The 24102-nt window shown below is 43.7% G+C and overlaps 2 protein-coding genes across 2 annotated transcripts in view; both read left to right on the forward strand.

The window, feature by feature from the left end:
- Positions 1–2644: 2644 nt before the first annotated feature.
- Positions 2645–24102, forward strand: part of LOC140730812 (uncharacterized) — a 50811-nt gene continuing 29353 nt past the window's right edge. Inside the window, exon 1 of the mRNA XM_073051743.1 lies at positions 2645–2739. Within this exon, the coding sequence (XP_072907844.1) occupies positions 2721–2739 (19 nt within the window). The 5' untranslated portion in view covers positions 2645–2720. The remainder of the gene's footprint in view (positions 2740–24102) is intronic.
- Positions 23655–24042, forward strand: LOC140730037 (large ribosomal subunit protein eL43-like). The gene has a single exon (XM_073050182.1). It carries the CDS (start codon positions 23676–23678, stop codon positions 23952–23954), a length of 279 nt encoding a protein of 92 aa, XP_072906283.1. The 5' UTR covers positions 23655–23675; the 3' UTR covers positions 23955–24042.

Here is a 24102-nt window from a genome sequence, read left to right on the forward strand (position 1 = left end):
CAGATCATGAGGCTGCTAAATAAGAGCCCATGTTATTACCGGAAAGATACTAGCATGGACAGAAGACTGACGATGCAAAGAGTGGGAATAAACGGGGTCTTTTCTGGTTACTACCTGAGACCAGTCAAGGAACTGGCAGATGGAATATGGTGTAGGAAAGTGCATGGTTTTCCATTTTTGTAATAAGAATAAAAGTGTCGACTATTTTCTAAATGAGCAACTTCAGTAATCAGTTGCAAAGTGATCTGGGTGTCATAGAGCAGGGTCCCCTGAAGGTTAACTTGCAGGTTGAGTTGGTAATAAGGAAAGTAAATGCAATGTTGGCATTCATTATCAGAGGACTAGAATATAAAAGCCAGGATGTAATGTTGAGGCTTCATAAGCCATCTGTCAGACTGCACTTGGAGTATTGTGAGCAGTTTTGGGCCCCTCATCTAAGTAAGGATGTGCTGGCATTGGAGAGGTTCGCAAGAATGAACCTGGGAATCAAAGGTTTGATGTATCAAAAGTGTTTGATGGCCCCGAGCCTATACTCACTGGAGTTTAGAAGAACAAGTTGGGAATCTTATTGAAACCTACAGAATAATGAAAGGTCCAGATAGTGTGGATATGCAGAGAAAATTTCCTGAAGTGTGATAGTCTAGATTAGAGGGCCCAGCCTCAGAATAGATGGATGTCCCTTTAGAACAGAAATGAGGACAAATTTCTTTAGTCAGAGGGTGGCAAATCTGTTGAATGCATTGCTATAGAAGTCTGTGGTGGCAGTGAGGTCATCAAAGTTTACAGTTGAGAGGGAAAATGAATCGGTGTGGAAGAGCAGACAATGGGCTGAATGGCCTAATTCTGCTATGGTTTACCGTCTCTTATTGTCTTGTAAGTGATAGGGACTGAGGGGTGTTTCAGAAAAGAGTACAGTATGTGAGAGGATGTAGGTAGATCAGAAGGAGAGAGAAAGGGACAGAGGATGAGTTCTTACCTGAATTTGGAGAACTCAGTGACAACCCTATTGGGTTGTAAACTATAAGGTGGAACATAAGGTGCTATTCTTGTGCTTTGCTTTTGGCCTCACCCTGGCAGAGTAGAAGCTGAGGACACACAGGCCAGTGTGGGAATGTGAAGGATAACAGGAGCTCCAGATGGCCAGAGCAGACAGAGAGAAGTTGCTCTGCAAGTTTATGCTTGGTGTTCTCCAATTGAGAGGAGGCACGCTGAGAGCTCTGAACACAATAGACGGGACTGGAAGAGATTCCGAAGAATCACTCTCAGAATAAAGAACCTATTTTAAAAGGTTCTGATAAAACATTCTCTCTAATTTTCTTTGCACATAAGCTGACTGACTTACTGACCATTTTCGGTTTTACTTTCAGAATGTCATCTTCAGATTAACACATGCACAAAATGCTGGTGGAACACAGCAGGTGAGGTGGCATCAATTGAGGGAAATAAACAGTCGATGTTTTGGGAAGGGTATTGGCCTGAAATGTCGACTGGTTATTTCCTTCTATCAATACTGCTTGACCTGAATTCCTGAATTTTCTGTGTCTTGCTCTGGATTTCCAGCATCTACAGATTGTTTAGTGTCTGAGATGAGGATAAAGATGTGCTCTATTTGTCACATGTACATTAAAACATCAAAACATACAGTGAAATGTGTCATTCATGGCAACAGCATAGTCCGTGTGTGTGTGTGTGGGGGGGGGGGGGAGGGGGACAGGGGGTGGGCAGCCAGCATAGACAGTTACGGATATTACTGACTACCAAAAACATTCTGCAGGAGAATGCTAACAGCTAGAAGCCAATGTCAATTTTTGTACCAATTATATAGGTAGAAAAGAAGGGCTGAAGATGAGCAGGAAAGTTTTTAAGGATTTAAAAAGATTAAAAATTAGGACTTTGAATTTACAGATTTCCGGATAACTTTCAAAAGCCAGTGGATCCAATGCAAATGAATATGCAAAGAAATGCTGCAGAAGGAAGAGCTTGAGACTGGTAGTTCAGTTCAGGAGAAGAATGGCCTTGCCCATGCTGAAGGATCATGACCATTTGTGAATGGAACAAAAAACAATGCTGGAAGAACTCAACTGTGGAGGCAAAATGTGCAAGAAGACATTTGGGCTGAAACCCTACATCAGCTAGTACTCAGTGCTGCCTTAGCCTGGAAGTTTGTGGCATAGATTTAAAGTCATTGATGGAACAAGCAGAGGGGAAATGATGAAAAAAAATTCCACTCAAATTGCTGGAGACGAAAACTTACCGTTTTAAAGGGTGGTAGAGGTAGAATTCTTCATTACAGTTCGATAGGACTTTGTGTATTCAAAATACCATGACCTTCAGTGTTGCCAATCAGCTGCTGGAAAAAAAATTAGACTGACGAGATATTATTCGAACGGTACTGAGACGTTTTGTAAATATTTAATATCATGACTTACTTGTTCTTGTATTTGAAGTTAAGTTGCTGTGGCTTAACTCATTCCTACCATCACGATCACTCATCTTTGAACAGTGTGATTGTGCTATGTGCCCGTATTGGCAATTCTGTTGTTAGGTTTGCGGCAAGGGGCAGCCGAAAATGGCTGCGATATCGCCCAGAATTCTCCGCGCGAGAGAAACAGCCCAATTGCTAGCGGAGACAGCCAGTGCGCGGCGACTGACCCAGGACGGTGGTGACGTAACGTCGGTGCGGGGGTGAGGTCTCCCGCCGCGGGTGATGCGACGTACACATGCGCGGATCTGCCGCAGGTAAGGAGCCGCCGTTCTGTGCTGGTGGAGTGTCCGGTGTCCGGTCACGGCCCGGGGGGCGGGGCCGCTGTCAGACACCGGCGTCTGGCGGTGGGCGTCGGTGCTGACGGTAGCACGGAGGCGATGAGACGGGGGGAGGAGGTGCCGGCGGCGGCGAATTAACGGCGGTGATTTGAGCATTGGCCGAAGCGCGGAGCGTGACATTGCGGCCCACTGAGGCTGCAGTGGCGCCGGACACGGTCTGTCAGGTCAGAGTCCAGGGAGGAATCAGCTGCTCGGCTGTCCAACTTGCTGTAACGGCAGGCCATTATACTCGAGATTGAATACCGGCGGCGATTACAATATACACAGAGATATCTACAATAAAGCCAGAAGGGCAAGTCAGTCAGCATCCAAGGAGATGAAATCAGAGTTGACCAGGTTCCATCGAAAATGCGAAACGTAACTTCTAATCTTCTCACAGATGTGGCCTGATCTATTGTCTGTTCCCAGTATTTACTGTTTTTAATTTAAATCCATGGTGTTCGGTAAACAACAGTGTCGGAGGGTAGATTGCTGCTTGCGGCGGTAACATTGGAGCACGACATTGTGGAGGTGATGGTATAATTCTCCAGCCGTCGTTCGTGATCATCACTGTAATGGTAATAATAATTATGCCGAAATAATATCTGCAATTGGCATCATCCCAAAGTCACTACACAATAGGATCAAGCGATTAGGCGTACACGGCAATATTTATGTAAATCGCCAGAAAGCGACTGAACACCACTGGAATAGTCTGAAAGTTCCTAGCGATTGAGAAATGAGCGTGGTTTGCTATACCTGTGCCAGCTTGAGCTGAGGAAGAAAATGAAAACAATAATAATGCTAATAGTATTTGTGCTACAGGTTCAATGCAAATATTTTTATTGGAAGAAGTTGCAAAACGTGTTTCTTTTAAGCAGGATCTGATTTTCTTAAGTAAATTGACCGTGATGCATAAAAGTCAGATTACTGTGAGCCCTGCATAAATTTCACATTGGTTCAAGTGATGTGAACAATTTCAGTTCTATAAATCTTGTGACAAATAAAAATGGTTCAAATATTGATTTTCATTGTAGCATGCCACCAGCAATTACACATGCAAAATGTATTGCCAGCTCTTCCTTAATATTGGGATAGTATGTGACTGAATCTGACAGGGAATTCACCACCATCCCAGAGTTTTATTTTTCAGTCCTGTCACATTCTGGTGTAATGTATTTTACAAGTGGAATATAATATGAGAAAATTCACAAATCAGAGGCACAAAGGGACTTGGGAGTCCTCGTGCAGGATTCCCTAAATGTTATCTTGCAGGTTGAGTGGGTGGCAAGGAAGGCAAATGCACTGTTTGCATTCATTGTGAGACAGCTAGAATATAAGAGCAAAGGATGTAATGCTGGAACTTTATAAGGCAATGGTCAGACCACCCTTGGGGTATTGTGAGCAGTGTGGGGGCTCTTATCTAAGACAGCATGGGCTGGCATTGGAGAGGGTCCAAAGGAGGTTCACGAGAATGATTCCAGGAATGGAAGGGTTAACGCATGTGGAGTGTTTGTTGGCTCTTGGCCTGTACTCACTGGAGTTTAAAAGAATGAGGGAGTATCTCACTGAAACCTATCAAATATTGGAAGGTCTAGATAGGATGGATGTGGAGAGGAAGTTTCCGATAATGGGGGAGTTTAGGACCAGAGAGCACAGCCTCAGAACAGAAGGAAGTCCCTTTACTACAGAGATGAGGAAGAATTTCATTAGGTAAAGGGTGGTGAATCTGTGGAATTCATTGCCACGGACGTTGTGGAAGCCAAGTAATTGGGTGTATTTAAAGTAGAGCAAAGGAAGGAGAAGAGGAGTGCAGTAGTGATAGGGGATTCCATACTTAGAGGAGTGGACATGAGATTCTATGGATGCATTAGAGACACCCAGATGAGCCAGAGATGTCTCTGATTGGGTCCACAACATCCTAAAGGGGGAGGGTGAGCAGCCTGACGTCTTGGTACATATTGGCACCAATGACATAGGAAGGGGGGGGGGGTAGAGATAATTTAGGGAGCTAGCTGAAAAGCAGGACCTCCAGTGTAGTAATCTCTGGATTTCTGCCAGTGAGAGTAAGAGTAGAATGATTTGCCAGATGAATGCATGGCTAAGGAACTGGTGCAGGGGGCGGGGTTTCAGATTTCTGACCTATACAAAAAGAACGAGTACACCTGAACCAGAGGGGGAACCAATACCTTTTGCTGGAACTGTTGGGGAGGGTTTCAACTAATTTGGCAGGGGTATGGGAAACTGGGTGATGGGGATAAGGATGGGGCATTTGGTATACAAGCAGAGGCAGTGTGCAGTGAGATCGTCAGGAAGGACAGGCAGGTGACAGGGTAAAATTGCAGTCAGTGGGATGAGTTGCAGAGTAATGGGGACAAAATCAAGAAGGGTGATAAATACAGGACTGAAGATGTTATATTTGAATGCACGCTGTATACAGAGTGAGGTAGATGATCTTGTAGCACAGTTAGAAAATGGCAGTTAGAGCATTGTGGGCATCATTGAGTTGTGGCAGTAAAAAGATTACAGTTGGGAGCTTAACATCTGTGGGTACACATTTATCTTGAGGGAGGCATAGGGGGTGTTGGCTCTGTTGGTAAAAAATTAAATCAATTCCTTAGAAAAAGGTGACAAATGATCGGAAGATGTACGATCTTTGTGGATGGAGTTAAGAAACTGCGATGGTAAAAAGATCCCAATGCGAGTTATATACAGGCTTCTGAACGATGGCTAGGATGTTACAATAGTCATGGGGGATTTCAGTATGCAGGTAGATTGGGAAAATCCGGTTGGTGCTCATTTTGGATCCTAAGAGAGAGAATTTGTAAAGTGCCTATGACATGGCCGTTGAGCCCACAAGGGGATTAGTTATTCTGGATTGAGTGTTGTGTAATGAACCGGATTTGATTAGGGAGCCTAAGGTCAAGGAATCCTTATGAGTCAGTGATCATAATATGATAGAATTCACCCTGCAGTTTGAGAGGGAGAAGCTAAAGTCAGATTTAGACTGAAAAGAATTACTGAGAGTGGAGCTGGCCAAAGTCGATTGGAAAGAAACACTAGCGGAGATGACAACAGAACAGCAATGGCTGGAGTTTCTGGGAGCAAACTGCAAGGCTAATGTTGTTCCATTGTTTAAGAAAGGCTCGAGGAATCTGCCAGGAAATTATAGGCTGGTGAGCCTGACATCAGTAATCCTCTGGCACCTCGCCCATAGCTAAGGGTGTTTTAAAATCTCTGCTAGGGCACCTGCAATTTCTGCACTAGCATCTCACGGTGTCTGAGGGAACACATTTTCAGACCCAGGGGATTTATCCAGCAGCAAACATGTCCTCTGTAATCGGTATAGGGTTCATGACCTTGCTGCTGCTTTGCTCTGTGTCCGGCCCCAGAGTAACTACAGATGCAAAAAAAAATCCATCTAAGATCTTTCAGCTCCTCGCATAGATTACCAATTTGATCTTCCACAGGACCAGTTTTGCCCCTTGCTATCCTTTTGCTCTTAATATACCTGCAGAGGCCCTGAGGATTCTCCTTCACCTTTTCTGCTCGAACAACCTCATGCCTTCTTTAAGCCCTTTGATTTCCCTCTTAAGTGTTCTCTTGCAGTTCTTTTGCAGTACCTCTTTTGTCCTTGTCTGCCTATACCTGCTATGCATCTCCTTCTTTTTCTTCAGGACCTCAATATCTCTTGAAAACTAAGGTTGCCTAAGCCCAGTGTCCTTGCCTTTAATTCTGACAGGGACATACAAATTCTGTACTCTCAAAATTTCTCTTTTGTAGGCCTCCCACTTACCAAGTAGACCTTTGCCAGAAAACAGCCTGTTCCAATCCACACTTGACAAATCCTTTCTGATATCATCAAAATTGGCCTTTCTTCAATTTAGAATCTCAACCCGAGGCCCAGACGTATCCTTTTCCATAATTACCTTGAAGCTGTTGGCAGTATGATCCCAAGATGCAAAGTGTTTCTCTACATAAACTTCTGTTACTTGCCCTGTGTCCCATTCTGTAATAGGAGATCTAGTATTGCATTCTCTCTAGTTGGGACTTCCTAGTACTGATTAAGGAAATTTTCCTGAACATATTTGACAAGCCCTTTCCTATCCAGCCCTTTTACGGTATGGGATTTCCAGTCAATATGTGGAAAGTTAAAATTACCTGCTATGACAACCTTTTGTTTCTCGCAACAGTGTGATCTCTCTACAAATTTGCTTCTGTAAATCCGATGGACTGTTGGGTGGTCTATAATATAATCCTATTCATATCGCTGTGCCTTTCTTATTCTTCAGTTCTATCCATAAAGCCTCACTGGATGAGCTCTCCAATCTGTACAGACAGAGCACTGCTGTGGTATTTTCCCTGATGAGTAACACCTTTAATCCCTCCTGCTCTATCACATCGAAAACGGTGGAACCCCAGAACATAGTTTTGCTGGTCCTGCCCCTCCTGCAGCCAAGTCTCACTAATGGCTACAATATCATAATTCCACGTGCTGATCCTACAGTGCTCCTTGCATTGAAATAAACGCAGCCCAGAACGTTAGTCCCACCATGCTCGACCTTTCAATTCTTGACGTTGTATGTAGGCTTAACAACATCTTTCTCCACAACTGCTCCACTGTTTGTTCTGGTGCTCTGGTGACCATCCCCCTCTAGCAACTGTAGCGTAAACTCCACTGTACAGCGCCAGCAAATCCTCCCGCGTGGATATTAGTTCCTCTCCAGTTCAAGTGCAAAGCATCTCCTCTGTACAGGTCCCACCTTCCCTGCAAGAGAGCCCAATGATCCAAATATCTGAAGCCCTCCTTATTTTATCAACTCCTTAGCCAAGCGTTATACTGTGTGATCATAATATTTTTGGCCTCACTAGCACGTAGCAACAGTAGCAAACTTGAGATCACAATCCTGGAGGTCATGTCCTCTAACCCCCTGAACTCACTTTGTATGACCTCGTCACCCATCCTACCCATGTCACTGATACTGACATGGACCATGACCTCTGTCTGGCTGCTCACATGCCTACTTAAGAACGCTGTGGACTCAATCTGAGATATCCCTGTCCCTGACACCCAGGAAGCGACCAACCATCCAGGAATCTCATTTTCCTCCATTGAACCTCCTTTCTGTTCCCTAACCAGTGAACCCCCTATTGTTACAAGTCGCCACTTCTCCCCCCTTCCCTTCTGAGCTACAGAGCCACACTCGTTGCCAGAGACCCACTTGCTCTGGCTTTCCTCTGCTAGGTCATCCCGCCAACTGCATCTGAAACGGTGTATCTGTTGTTGAAAGGAATGTCTGCAGGAGTATTCTGCACTGGCTGCCCATCCCCTTTTGCCCTCCTGACAGTCACCCAGTCTCCTGCGTCCTGCACCTCGGGTGCAAATGCCTCCCAGTATGTACTGTCTGTTAACCCCTCAGCTTCCCAAGTGATCCAGAGTTCATCCAGTTCCCGCTCCAACTCCTTAACGCGGGGTGTTAGAAGCTGCAGCTGGATCACTTTGTGCATATGCAGTCGGAAGGGACCCTGCCTTCCCAAATCCTGCAAGAGGAGCATTTCAGTATCCTACCTGCTCTAAATGTGTTTAAATCCGGTGTTTCCTCGGGGCTGAGCTGTGCAGAATATGGCTGCTGTAACACCATTTAATCTGATCTGTTCAACACAAAGTGAAAGGTACTGGATGCCTGTTACTTGGGACACATCTGGACCAGTACATTTTGGCCAAATTAAGTGGCTGTCCCAATTAGCTGAGTTTGTGGAGAATGGAGGGATGGGAAAGGGGAGAAAAATATGGGACTGGAGGAGGATTTGAAGGAGACATAATGGTAATGTGTGGGTTAAGGTGCTGAGGATGATCTTAAATTGGAAAATTCAGTGTTTTCTCTATTGGGTTGTAGACTGCCAGGGTCTCTGTTTTGTATTGGGCCTCATCCAGGCATTGGGGAAGGCCAAGGAGAGGCAGGTTGGTGTGGGAATGGGAAGAGGAGTTGAAATGGCATACAATTGGGAGCTCTGAGTGGCCGTTGCGGACAGAGTGCAGCTTCTCTGTGAATTGGTCACCTCATCTATACTGTCCATGCAGATCAATGTTTTTTTCTCTTGGAAGGGCTGTTGAGGTCCCTGGAGGGTGGTGGGGGAGGAGGTGTAAGACAAGTGTTGCATCTCCTGTGGTTGTAGGCTAGAATGTCAAGGAGGGGTGAGCAGACCAGGGAGTAGTCCCTACAGAAGGTGGAAAAGGGTTTCCGAAAGGTGTGGCTTGAGAGGTGGGATCTCTTTGTAGCTGGCAGAAATGAAAAAGGGAGTGTCGATGTTTGGCTTCCCATTCAGCAGAAGGAAAACCTGGATTTTGGTTGCTGAAGGATTAGAAGCTGTTGTAGGAGTGCAGGGGAAGCGACGACAATAGCAGAACAGAAATCTGTGTTTCTTAAAAGATGAGAAAGACTAAAACGTGAAAGGCTAGCAACATGAAAAGAGCAATGGATAAAGCAGTAAAAACAAAAGCAAAAGTGAGGGGGACTGATCTTGAGTGCGCAGGTGATGATTCAGGGAAGGTTCTATTTGGAGAGTTGCTTACTGCCCGTTACGCTGCTGGTGCTTAGGGCAGTAGTGAAGGTCCTCCATCTTTATTGCTGTTTCTGTAACAATTTTTTTGACCAGTCAGGGTTGTTTGCCCTGTGCTGAACCCCCAATTCTTGGCATGGGTGACCCTACCTGGAATTAAAGTAGAAGGCACTGACTCCAGCCAACATAGTTCTCTGGGTTATTGAGGCACACAAGCCTCCAAACCCTACGACAAGGTTGTGGTCCTCTTGGAGGTAAATTTGGAAAGAAGATTTAATGGTGAGATCATTATTTCACTTTCAGTTAGGATGATTGGGCTAACGGGCAGATAACAACATACAAAAAATTGGCTTTGGAGTCCCTTGAGGCTGCACCTCTTTAGTCATTAAACCTTAATGACATCTTGGTGTGCTACATTGTCCTCCTTGCCCGCCCCACGTATTCTCCAATTTCTTTGGTATTTAAAACTCCACAATCTCACCTTTTTCTATACTCAGTGAGCAAGTATCTGCAGTTTACTGAGGGTGAAAATGATAAAGGTTTATAGTTCCGTTTTCGGAAAATCTATTCTGGTGGCAAATTGTTCCAACGAGCCTGTTGGAGTTTCCCTTTGGTGGAGGGGTGAAGAACTGGGGACACGCTTTGAAGGGCACTCAGCAAAGGAGTCAGAAGTGGGGGGAAAACAGCAAGATGGTTAATGTCTGAAGGGCACTGCCAGGGTAGTCTTGGAGGGTGGTTCATTCTGCCTATCTTTATTGCAGGTGTCCCCCGCCTTTAGATTCAGTCTGTCCATTAGTTTGATGAATCCTTCTTTTTGCTACTCTGTGGTTGATTGCAAAGGACCCCTTCAAGGCTACCTGTATTATTTATGGTCTGTTCTGTGAAGGCTTTAGATTCATTGTGCACACTGAATAGCTGTATATTTACACTATCCCCATTCAACCCTTCTGTGCACGTTACCAGTCTGCTTGTTTAACAGGTGCTTTGTGAGATCAACCGCAGTCTCCTTAAGTGAAACAGTAGAAAGACCTGAAGCCATCATATTTGTTTGCAGCCATAAACTCCATTCCTTTGCCAATTCATTTTTCTTCTCCTTTACTGCCTTAAGAAGAGGGCACTATTTTATAATCTTGATGGCCTGTTTGTGCCCTTTAACCTTTCTGTCACAAAGGCAATTGTGGGTCTCTGTTTTCAGAATTCTCATTACGAGTTCTGTTACTACGATCATAGACAGTACACTATCTTTTACTTTTCAATCTGATACAAAAGACTTTTGCCCATATCCTATTGTTCATCACACGTCACTCAGTTCCCCTCTCATTCTCCAAAATCTCTAAATTAAAACGGGTCTGTTCAAATACACAGTACTGTGCAAAAGTCTTAGGCGAATATAGTATATAGCTAGGATGCCTAAGGTCTTTGCACAGTATTGTATTTGTCAGTGTGAATGGGAGAGCTTTTGTAAATCAGCAGGAGCAAAGAAAGTTGTGAATGGTGAGGGTGGAGCACTGCAAGAAGGGTATAGAACAGGTGGCAGGGAAGGAGTGACAGGGATGGGGAGGTGACGTGGGTGCAGACACTCCCAGCTCTAAGACACCAGGGAAGGTCATTTGATTCCAATCAACTGGTTTATTGATCATTACAGAATGTCTCTTTGGTGCTTCCTGCTCCCTCCCCTCTCCTTTCCCCTTTTCTCAACCGTGATTCCCCTCTCCCTGCCCCCTTCCCACTTTCAGTCCTCAATAGAGACCCATATCAGGATCAGGTTTATCATCACTCACATATGTAGTGAAATTATGTTCTTTTTGTGGCAACAGTACAGTGCAATAAATAAAAATTACTACAGTACTGTTCAAAAGTCTTAGTCACTTTAGCTATATATGCGTCTAAGACTTTTGCACAGTACTGCATTTCTGACCTATCTGTGGATGTCTGTAATGTCTCTAGACATGTAACTCCTCATTTTCAACTTTTATCTTCTGCTTTTCCTTGTTTGTTCCAGTAGTAGTAGCCATGCCTTAAGGTACCTCTTCTTAATTGTGGATTTTCCCTCTTAAACGTTAACTCCACTTCTGCTTTGAAGAGCTTCCTTACAATTTTGAGACAGCTGTTGTCCACCTTTCAGATAACTTTTATTCTGCTACTGTGAAGCCCTTTGAGATTATTTTCCATGTAACGGCTAATTGTAGAAGCACCCGATCTGTTGCTTATTTTTATTTGGTTGGGAGAGGCTTTTTGCCACAAAATTTTAACTTGATCATGACAAAGTTCGTGCGAAGCGCAGAATCAAATATTGCTGTGATGGTTGTACGCTCTAGTATCAATTGTTTGGTGACAATAAAAGTAAAGTAAAGTAAAATATAGATCTTAAGCTGCAAGTCTTTCTTTGTTGGAACAAGAAAGACCATGATCTTTTAGCCAGCACTGCAATCAACTCCAAATTCAGACAGTGACCAAGCTGCTGACCTTCCAAATCCTTCCATGTGGGACTTCAAGGTGGCCTGGAGCACAAGTTGTAGAGCTGCTGCCTCTCTGCTCTAGTAATCCATGTTCAATCCTGCCCCCTCCTCGCTGTGACTGCATGCATTTCCTCTGGGTGCTCCAATATAACCATGTAACAATTACAGCACGGAAACAGGCCATCTCGGCCCTTCTAGTCCGTGCCAAGCGCTTACTCTCACCTAGTCCCACCGACCTGCACTCAGCCCATAACCCTCCATTCCTTTCCTATCCATATACCTGTCACATTTTACTTTAAATGACAATATCGAACCTGCCTCTACTACTTCTACTGGAAGCTCATTCCACACAGCTACTACTCTCTGAGTAAAGAAATACCCCCTCGTGTTACCCCTAAACTTTTGCCCCCTAACTCTCAACTCATGTCCTCTTGTTTGAATCTCCCCTACTCTCAAAGCCTATCCATGTCAACTCTATCTATCCCCCTCATAATTTTAAATACCTCTATCAAGTCCCCCCTCAACCTTCTACACTCCAAAGAATAAAGACCTAACTTGTTCAACCTTTCTCTGTAACTTAAGTGCTGAAACCCAGGTAACATTCTAGTAAATCTTCTCTGTACTCTCTCTGTTTTGTTGACATCTTTCCTATAATTCGGTGACCAGAACTGTACACAATACTCCAAATTCAGCCTTACCAATGCCTTGTACAATTTTAACATCACATCCCAACTTCTGTACTCAGTGCTCTGATTTATAAAGGCCTGCATACCAAAAGCTTTCTTCACCACCCTATCCACATGAGATTCCACCTTCAGGGAACTATGCACCATTATTCCTAGATCACTCTGTTCTACTGCATTCTTCAATGCCCTACCATTTACTATGTATGTCCTATTTTTATTAGTCCTACCAAAATGTAGCACCTCACACTTATCAGCATTAAACTCCATCTGCTATCTTTCAGCCCACTCTTCTAACTGGCCTAAATCTCTCTGCAAACTTCGAAAACCTACTTCATTATCCACAACGCCAACTATCTTAGTATCATCTGCATACTTACTAATCCAATTTACCACCCCATCATCCAGATCATTAATGTGTATGGCAAACAACATTGGACCCAGTACAGACCCTTGAGGCACACCAGCCTCCAACCTGACAAACAGTTATCCACCACTACTCTCTGGCATCTCCCATCCAGCCAATGTTGAATCCATTTTACTACTTCAATATTAATACCTAACGATTGAACCTTCCTAACTAACCTTCTGTGTGGAACTTTGTCAAAGGCCTTACTGAAGTCCACATAGACAACATCCACTGATTTACCCTCGTCAACTTTCCTCGTAACCTCTTCAAAAAATTCAATAAGATTTGTCAAACATGACCTTCCACGCACAAATCCATGTTGACTGTTCCTAATCAGACCCTGTCTATCCAGATAATTATATATACCATCTCTAAGAATACTTTCCATTAATTTACCCACCACTGACGTCAAACTTACAGGCTGATAATTGCTAGGTTTACTCTTAGAACCCTTTTTTAAACAATGGAACAACATGAGCAATACGCCAATCCTCCGGCACCATCCCTGTTTCTAATGACATTTGAAATATTTCTGTCAGAGCCCCTCCTATTTCAACACTAACTTACCCCCCCAGTTTCCCAGAAATGCGCTGGTTGGTAGGTTAATTTAGTGGTGTAATTCACTGCTTTATTTCCTGTCTTTTATGTTGCCTGGAATTGCCTTGCTCTCCCTTTTGTTGTTTACCGAACCGTTATATTCTTGTGATGCACAAACTTCCTATCTCAGGAAAGCTGATTCTTTGTTAAACTGGATATTTTACAAGTATTTCTGTAACAAATCATATGAAAAGATAACACACAATCATTTTAATACTCTAATTTTCCGCAGGTTTCTTGCAGTGACATGTAACAAATTAATATTTAAACCACTTTTTAAAATGGTCTTTACATTATAAATACATGGTGGTATTTATGTATGAATGTACATTTGATTCCATATCTGTCCTTCTGACTTTATTTTAAGATAATTTTTATTCTTTATTGTCATTGAATGTGTTTATTTGTTGCGTGTAAATGTATATGGCGAATAAACTTGATTCAGTATCTTTGATGAGAGTGCAAGATATTTCTGGAGGACCAGTAACCGTAATTGGTTCGTCTAGGCTAAATGGAGGGAGATATAAAATGTGGGGATACTTGTCCAATGTAAATGTAATGAAATGTATAACATGTGCTAGATGGAACTCTGCATTGAATTACTGCCTTTAGCCACAGGCTGTCGAATCCTGCAGGACTGGGCAGCAGCATCAGGAGCTAACAAGGGAATCACTTCCCGTGTTAAACCAAAACAAAAGCGGCATTTGGGGGTCAGCCAGCAAGCCAGACGTACAAAGTAATAAGACCATAGTTGTGAGGATACATTGACATTTAGGTTCCCGTAGGAATATCAGAAGTGATGGAGCATGGGTGAGGAAAAAGCATGAGTAGAAAGAAAAAAACTTTTTAAAAAAAAGGCAGAAGTGTCCAGCCAGATCTTTAAACTATTGGAGACAAGGAAGGAGGCTGAGGGATTAGGCAAGTTGAATAAAGAAGTCACAGAGATTGAGAGAGGTATAGACTGAAAATATTTGTCAAAGGAATAAATTACACTAGATTAGTGGTCGCCAACCCTTCGATCACGATCGACTGGTCGATCTTTGAGACTTCCCCAGTAGATCCCGATTAAAAACATCAAAAATAAATACACAAATACTGTTGAGAGATTGTTTCTGGGTTGCAGGGTTTTAGTTCCGTTCTTTCTGCCCAGTGCGCATGCTTGTAGCTCCTCGCACTACACAGTGTAATTCAACACGTACAAACACGCTGGGATGAACTCAGCAGATCGGGCAGCATCTGTTGAAATGAGCAGTCAACCTGCTGACTGCTGAGTTCATCCAGCTTGTTTGTACGTGTTGATTTGACCACACCATCTGCAATGTACTTTGTGTTTACACAGTGTAATTCAGTGGTCCCCAACCACCGGGCTGCGAGGAAACGATATGAGTCATTCCTCATTCCCTGTCACGCCCACTGTTGAACTTGAACGCACGTGAGGTCATCAGTTGCCTAAATGCGGTGGTACCCTTGCGTCAGGGATCACTGGTTCGCCTCGGGCGGCCGGCGAGAACCGCCAATGCTACTGGCCCGGAGCATGGCCGGCAGGAAGTGCTGTTGCTACCATTCTGGAGCGCGGCCGGCGAGAACCGCCGATGCTATTGGCCCGGAGCACGGCCTGCAGGAAGTGCTGTTGCTACTGGCCTGGAGCGCAGCCTGCAGGAAGTGCTGTTGCTACCGGCCTGGAACGCGGCTGGCGAGAACCGCCGATGCTACTGGCCCGGAGCACGGCCTGCAGGAAGTGCTGTTGCTACCGGCCTGGAGCGCGGCCTGCAAGAAGTGCTGTTGCTACCGGCCTGGAGCGCGGCCTGCAGGAAGTGCTGTTGCTACTGGCCCGGAGCACGGCCTGCAGGAAGTGCTGTTGCTACCGGCCTGGAGCGCGGCCTGCAGGAAGTGCTGTTGCTACTGGCCCGGAGCACGGCCTGCAGGAAGTGCTGTTGCTACCGGCCTGGAACGCGGCCGGCGAGAACCGCCGATGCTACTGGCCCGGAGCACGGCCTGCAGGAAGTGCTGTTGCTACCGGCCTGGAGCGCGGCCTGCAGGAAGTGCTGTTGCTACTGGCCCGGAGCATGGCCTGCAGGAAGTGCTGTTGCTACAGGCCTGGAGCGCGGACAGATGGGCGCCGCCTCTAAACCTGTTCACCACACCGAATGTTCGTAGAGAACCCGGTGTTAAAATATTAACACAGGTGTTAAAATAAAACCTGATCTAATTCGGGCTCGGGGTTCCGTAAGTATCAGAGCAGCTACCTCGCTGCGATGTACTGAAACAAACTTTTGTCGGCTGATAGACCCTACAAGGGGGGCGTGCGGGCACTCCTCACTCGGTCGCTCTCTCTGGACTGGAACCGCCACGGCTCCGGCACAGGGACCTCTGGCCCTGACCTTGTCCTCTCACCCCACCCACGACCAGCCGCACCTGGCCAGAGCGTCTGGCAGCGGGTGGGCAGAGGCTGTCTGATGAGGCAATTAAGCTCTCAAAACTGCTTCGGTACCCTGAGTCCAAGCACCCTGCACTTAAAGACAATCCCGCTGAGTTTTTTGAGCGGAAAAAACGTAGGCAAGCAGGACAGAAGCTAAGAGTCGAGAGCTGCTAAAACTACATTGCGGAATAGACTGGACATAAGGAACCTGCTTCGAGTATCGCTATCTTCTGGTCGTGTTTAACACCCCCCCTCACCCCCGTCGGCTGGTCGGCAAGAATATTGTCAATATTAAACCGGTCCGCGGTGCTAAAATGGGTGGGTACCCCTGGTGTTTATACATTATTTCTACTTCTGGGTTGCGGAGTTTTACTTCCGGTCTCTTCTGCCCCGGTGCGTGTGCGTGTAACTGATCGATCTGGAGGCCGATCTTGCCTTTGACTATGGTTGAGGTAGGGGATCTTGGGCTTAAAAAGGTTGGTGACCACTACACTAGATGATAATGAGAATTGAACATTATGAAGAATGGGGGCAAGCACTAGAGGAGCAAAAGGCTAAACGAGTCTGCAAAGCGTTTCAGATACTATGTGAGAAGACTGGAATATCTCTGGTAAAACAGGAGGAAAAAGCTATGAAGAGAGATCAAAATAAAATACACATTGTAGTTGGAGAGTAGAGAGCCCCTCAGGAGTGGTTACAATAACGTGACGCTCTAGGATCTATTAGGCTAAAGAAATGTTTTGCACTTCGATGTCAACAAGGTGAGTGATTGGCAAATAGGATCTTCCATTGACAATAAAGTGGTTTTAAAAAGGGGTTGTAGAATGGGTACCGGTTCTTTAAAGAAAAGAATTAGAATGCTATACAAAAATGACCAGATATTAAAATGAAGTGATTGTTCAAAAGAAATTTTAGTGAAGTGTGATGAATAGAAAATGAATGAGAATACATGGAACATGTAGAAGAAAGTGAGAACGGAGTGTGATGAATGAATATCAAAACTAAGAATTTAAAAATATTTTACAAATGTCAATAAAAGACAATTGTTAAGTATGTTGGATGCAGGAGAAAAGATGGAAGTGACAGTTTTCAAAAGCAAGCAGGGTCTGTCGGGGAGCAGAATTCATTGAGAGTTTGCATGGCAGCTTTCCAAAGCAAAGGGGACTTTTTGCAGAGCAGGAGGGCGTTAAGGTTAACGGTCACTTAATAGCAAGGGCCAATAAAAAGAAGTGAGATGTAAGCAGATGGCCACAAAGCAGCCATTGTTGGAGTGGGACAGGGTTAGAGTGAGAGGCTTTGGTGCAACAGGCTTCAGCAAGAACAGACAGAGTCTGTAAGTAAGTTTCTAGCAATTTTTCTTTCTTTGTCTATTAGTATATAGCAACAGTACTGTGCAAAAGTCTTAGGCACATATATATACGTTTGTATATAGCTAGAACGCCCAAGCATTGTGTACATTACAGTAGTAATTTTATGTATTGCACCATATTGCTGTCACAAAAAAAAACAGAATTTCATGTAAGTGATGATAAAACTGATTCTGATATGGGTCTCTATTGTGGATCAAGAGTGGGAAGGGGACAGGGAGAGAGGAATCATGGTTGGGAGAAGGGGAAGGGAGAGGAGAGGGAATGGGAAGCTCCGGAGGATATTCTGAAATGATCCAGTAAACTAATTGTTTGGAATTAAATGACCTTGCCTGCTCTCTCACACAGCTAGGTGTGTTTTTAACTGGATCTCTGAACAGTAGCAAAGATGTGAGCTGCTATTTCCAATGGGAGATAGAAAATACAAGTCAAAAGGGCAATGTTACAATAGTCATGGGGGATTTCGATATGCAGATAGATTGGGAAAATCATGTTGGTGCTGGATCTCAAGTGACGGAATTTATAGAATGTCTATGAGATGGGTTTTTAGAGCAGGTTCTGGTTGAGCTCACTAAGGAAAAGGCAATTCCGGATTGGGTGTTGTGTAATGAACCACATTTGATTCAGAAGCTTAAGGTATAGGAACCCTTAGGGGATAGTGATCATAATGTTGATGACACAAAGGTTGGGGGCTGTGGATAGTGTGGAGGGCTGTCAGAGGTTACAGCGGGATGTCGATAGGATGCAAAACTAGGCTGACAAGGACACTCAAAGCTGCTGCACAGGTTGACTGTTGTTGAGAAGGTATACAGTATATTGGCTTTCATCAACCATGTGATTGAGTTTAAGAGCTGAGAGGCAATGTTACAGCTACATAGGTCCCTGGTCAGACCTCACTTGGAGTACTGTGCTCAGTTCTGGTCACCTCACTAAGGAAGAATGTGGAAACTATAGAAAGGGTGCAGAGGAGATTTACAAGGATGTCGCCTGGATTGGGGAGCTTGCCTTATGAGAAAAGGTTGAGTGAACTTGGCCTTTTCTCCTTGGAGCGACAGACGATGAGAGGTGACCTGATAGAGGTGTATAAGATAATGAGAGGCATTGATCATGTGGATAGTCAGAGGCTTTTCCCCAAGGCTGAATTGGCTAGCACGAGAGGGCACAGTTTTAAGGTTGATGGAAGTAGGTACAGAGGAGATGTCTGGGGTAAGTTTTTTTTACACAAAGAGTGGTGAGTGCATAGAATGGTCTGCTGGCAACGATGGTGGAGGTGGATATGATAGGGTCTTTTAATAGACTCCTGGATAGGTACATGGAGCTTAGAAAAATAGAGGGCTAGGCATAACTTTAGGTAATTTCTAAAGTAAGTACATGTTCGGCACAGCATTGTGGGCCGAAGGGCCTACATTGTGCTGTAAGTTTTCTATGCTTCTATAATATGACAAAGTTCACCCTGCAATTTGAGAGGGAGAGGTTCAAGTTAGATGTTTCAGTATTACAGTGGAATAAAGAGAATTACAGAGGCACGAGAGACTTGCTGGCCAAAGTTGATTGGAAGATGACATTAGAAGGGATGAGAATGGTACAACAATCGCTGGTGTTTCTGGAAGCAATTTGGAAGAAGAAGAATATTTTAAAGGAAAGATGACACAACTGTGGGTGACGAGGGAAGTCAAAGACACTACAAAAGCAAAATAGAGGGCATATAATTTAACAAAAATTAGTGGGAAGTTAAAGGATTAGGAAGCTTTTGAAAACCAATAGAAGGCAACAAAAAAAGCCTTAAGTTGGCCAAAGATATAAAAGAGAATACCAGAAGTTTTTTTTCAGATGTGTAAAGAGTTTAAGAGAGGTGAGAGTGGGTATTGGACCGCTGGTAAATGATGTTGCAGAGGTAGTAATGGGGACAAAAAATGGCAGGTGAACTTAGTAGGTATTTTGTGTCTGTGTTCACCATGGAAAACGCTAGCAGTGTGCCAGAAATTCGAGAGTGTCGGGGGCAGAAGTGAGTGTAGTTGCTATTACTAAGGAGAAGGTGCTTGCGAAGCTGAAAGGTCTGAAAGTAGATAAGTTGCCTGGACCAGATGTACTGAAAGAGGTGGCTGAAGATATTGTGGAGTTATCAGTAGTGATCTTTCAAAAATCACTAGATTCTGGAATGGTTCTGGAGTGGAAATAAAGAGGCCTTTTCTGACTGGCTGTTGTTATCTGATGGTGTTCCACTGAGGACAGTGTTGGGACCACTTCTTTTTATGTTGTATGGGAGTGATTTGAGTGATGGAATTGATAGCTTTGTGGCCAGTTTGCAGACGATACGAAGATAGGTGGAGAGGCAGATGGTATTAAGGAAGCTGAATAATTTACACAGATTATGAAAATGGGCAAAGAAGTGGCAGATGGAATATAATACAGGGAAGTGTATGGTCATGCACTTTTGTGGAAGGAATAAAGACATAGACTATGTTCTAACCAGAGAGGAGATTAAAAATTCACAGGTGCAAAGGGACTTGGGAATCCTTGTGCAGGATTCCTTGAAGGTTAACCTGCAGGTTGAGTCAGTGTTAAGGAAAGCAAATGTAATGTTCACATTCACTTTGAGAGGACTAGAATATAAGAGCAAGAGTGTAATGCTGAGGGTTTATAAGACATTGGTCAGACCACACTTGGAGCATTGTGAGCAGTGTTCTGCCCCTTATCTAAGAAAAAATGTGTTGGCATTGGAGAGGGTCCAGAAGAGGTTCATGAGAATAATTCTGGGAATGAAAGGGTTAACTTATATTGTGTGTTTGCTGGTTGTGTGTTGCTGGAGTTTAGAAGAATCAATAGTAGTTTCGAATAGATTTTAGAAGCCTTAGTGTAGAGTACAAGGTCATCCCTTTGGAACGAGATGAGGAGGAATTTCTTCAGTCAGTGGGTGGTGAATCTGTGGAATTCTTTGTACAGACAACTGTGGATGCCAAGTTATTGTATATATTTAAAGTGGAGCTTGGTAAGTTCTTGATTAGTCAGAATGTCAAAGGTTTTGGGGAGAAAGTAGGAAATGGGGTTGAAAGGGGTAATAAATCAGCCATGATGGAATGGCAGAGCGGCCTCGATGGGCCCGAAGGCCTAATTCTGCTTTTATGTCTTGTGGTCCTATGATGGTGAATATTAAAGGTTGAACATATATTGATGAGAATACAATCAATACTTTGGAATTCAAACTTTAAGGTACCATGTTATAGAGAAGATAATCCTGAACGATTAAGTAAAATGAGATTTATCATCATAGTAGGCTGAAAGAGGGAGGATAGTGAGATCAAGTCAGCTGCATCTAAGATTTCCGTTGAAATGGGGTAGAAATACCCTATCACACTTTTTAAGGACTCTTAACATTTTTTAATTCTGTTAGAAAAATTATTAACTATTTCACTTGAAACTGGAGTTTTTCCCAGAGGCTTTTGAAATTGCAGCTGTCAAAATGGCAAATGTTGATAGTGCTGTACCAGCCAACTACAGGCTGATATCAAATCCTCCCTTCCTGCAAAAGATCCTTGAGAAAGTCATTTTCAACCATCTCACCAACTTTCTGAATGAGAACAATAATCTAGAAACATTCAGTCATGTTTTAGAACAAACCAGCCCTCACTAAAATTGCCAGTGACCTTAGGATCAGCACTGATGCCGAGAAGGTCTCAGTTCTAATTCTCTTCGATTCAAGTCTGCATTTGACACAATTGACCATGACATTCTCCTAGATCACCTTGAGAACTGGGTTGGCCTCTCTGATAGGTAGTGCCCTTAATTGGTTTCATTTTTATATCTCAAAGAGAAAATGTTTTGTCTGACTTGGAGGTGAATTTTGTTGCTCAGAGAAGCTGCCTTGATCCCCTACGCCTCCTTATACATGCTCCCCTCTGGAGACATAATTAGCGAACATAAACCTGATTTCCAGTTATACAGATCACAGTTGAACCTGATCATGATAACACCCTTTCTCCTCTGATTTCTGTGTGGTTGCAATAAACAAATTGATGAACATTAATTTCTTAAAACTAAATGAAGATCAAAGTGAAATACTTCCAGTTGGCTCCAAAGACAAAGGAGATAAACTTCTTGATAAATTTGGGACTTGGCCCCCCTTGTAAAATTAGGAGCCTAGGTCTTATCCTTGATTCAGATTTCAATTTTAAATCCCACATAAGTGACCAGAGCAGCATTTCTACACGTAAGAAATAGGTACATCTGTTTCCATCACATAATGATGCTGAAAACGAATTCACGCCTTTATATCGATAGACTAGATTGCTGCGATACACTTTTTACTGCCTTCCAAAGCAAACTATTGACAAACTTCAACTCATTCAGAATGCCGCTGCTAGACTTTTAACTAAAACCACAATGAGGGAGCATATCACTCCCATCCTAATTACTCTGCATTGCTTCCTGTATCTTTTACAATTGACTTTAAAGTTCTCTTGTTTTTAAAGGTCTCACTGGTCTGGGAGTGAAGTACATCACAGAATCGCTTTAGTTTTATAGTCCTGTTCGAAGTCTCAGGTCGTCTTCTGACTGTCTCTTGAATTTAAACAATCTCCCTCAAAAGAATTTTAGTAGGTCAGCTTTTTTTTTAAACTACACTCCCAAACTGTGCAGCTCAATACTATAAGGGATAAAGATTCAGTTGAAAGTTTTAAACATCAGCTCAAAACTTATTTATTTAGCTTTGCTTTTAACTAGCATTATTTTATCTTTTATTTTTATGTTTGCATTTTATACTAATACAAAGAATTTTGTATTAAAAGTGCTCTACAAACATATTATTATAAACAATGTCTTGGGATTGTTGAATGTTCAGTAACAAACGAGGATAAGTGTCCAATGTATAGAGCAATTTTCTTATAATACACCAAGATAACCCATATCATTAGTTGCCCAAAGATTCATGGTGGAATCATTTTGGAACCTTCAATTACATCGGACAACAAGTTTTATCGGAAGTGTTGCTTCCTCAGATTTTTTTTGTGGTTACAATAGACCACTTGAGCTAAGCACAAATAGACTGCTTGTATCACCTAGGAATTTGGAGAAAAGAGAAATGAACTTTTATTGAATGTAATGCATTTAATTGTATAACGGTGCTGACGCTTTGCAGTAGTTCAACTGAGCTAAAAATCTTTTGTTGATAATTTTTGTTTGTAATCAGTGTCAGTGCTTAAGTGTCCAACAGTAATCACTGATGGATTCCAGTTGCCCTGATACCATTTCTTCACGACCGTAATGTCCTGGTGAAACCATTCACCGTGCCCGTCACTGACAACACCAAGATTTGCAGGGAAGAAGTCTAAATGGGAATGCAGAAAATGAACCTTCAGTGACATATCTTCCAAGATGGCGGCGCGACGCAGCTTGCAGCGGCCACTCCGGAACTGATTATCTGTTATTTGTGAAGTGGGGTGCCGTGTGCAATCATAATCGATTGAAAACAGACGTGAAAGCACGGAGAAACATCAGGAATTGCTGCTGCTGCTGTGAGGTCCGGGACTCTGCTGGAAAGAACAGGCCCCCAGTCCTCGGGGTGGTGTTGCCGATGGCCGTTGGCGGGGCCGTCTTAATACGCTCGGCAGAGGATGGTGCTCGGAGAAGCTGTGCCGGAGGGGATGGTCGTCGGCTCGGAGGTTCGACAGACTCGGAGTCCTTTCGACGGATTCGGGTCGCTTTCGGTGTGTGCTGAGTCTGCGAGGCTGAGCTGGGCGTCACCGTGGAAGTCCATAGCGGAGGTATTCCCTTCTGCCGCTGGTGTGGGATGGCGACTCTGTCGGGACCCTGGGGACTTGTGGAAACTGTGGTGATTTCTTTTGAACTTACAGTCCTTTAACATCTTGGACTATTTTTACTGTGCCCATAGTCTGTTTTTTTTATCAATTATGCTATTGTTTGCACTGTTGTAACTATATGTTGTAATTATGTGGTTTTGTGCAGGTCTTGTAGCTTTAGTTTTTGGTCTTGTTTTTGTCTGGTGGATTTAGAGCTCCTTTCCAGGGAACGTGCTAGGTGGTAGCGTGATATTAATATGCAGCAGCCTCTCCGGACTCTGGATCCCAAAATCCATAGGATACACCCAAAAGTATTCAGGAAGCAGAATCTTTATTGTCCAGTGTTATGCTCATAATTGAAAAAAATTAGAAACAACGAATATGGCTTTCAGAAAGGAATAGTGTCAGTGTTTAAAATTTGAATTCTATTCTGAGATCACTTCCATTTACCATTCTCACTGATTTTTGTCTGTGACTCAAGGAAATGGTATCCATTTTTGCACGTGATATCAAAATAGATAAAATAAATAAGCAATAGTAATAGGTTAAGAACACTCAGACCCGCTCTGCTGGATCTGGGACGATGGCGAAACGCACCAAGAAGGTTGGGATTGTGGGCAAGTATGGCACCCGGTACGGAGCATCCCTCCGCAAAATGATGAAAAAGATCGAGATTAGCCAACACGCCAAGTACACCTGCTCCTTCTGTGGGAAGACGAAGAGGAAGAGGAGAGCGGTTGGAATCTGGCATTGTGGGTCTTGCATGAAGACAGTAGCTGGAGGAGCCTGGTCCTACAACACGACCTCAGCTGTCACTGTGAAGTCTGCCATTCGTCGCCTCCGGGAGCTGAAGGACCAGTGAATGTCAGCCATTGGGAGTATCTAATTTTCAGCTGTTTGCTTGCCTGCAACCTACCTAATAAAAGGTTTAAATACATCAAAAAAAAGAACACTCAGACCCTATTTGCAGATGAATTAAAATGATCTAAACATTATGTAAGATAATATCA

This window comes from Hemitrygon akajei, chromosome 7 (assembly GCF_048418815.1).
Source record: "Hemitrygon akajei chromosome 7, sHemAka1.3, whole genome shotgun sequence".
Taxonomy (NCBI): Eukaryota; Metazoa; Chordata; class Chondrichthyes; order Myliobatiformes; family Dasyatidae; genus Hemitrygon; species Hemitrygon akajei.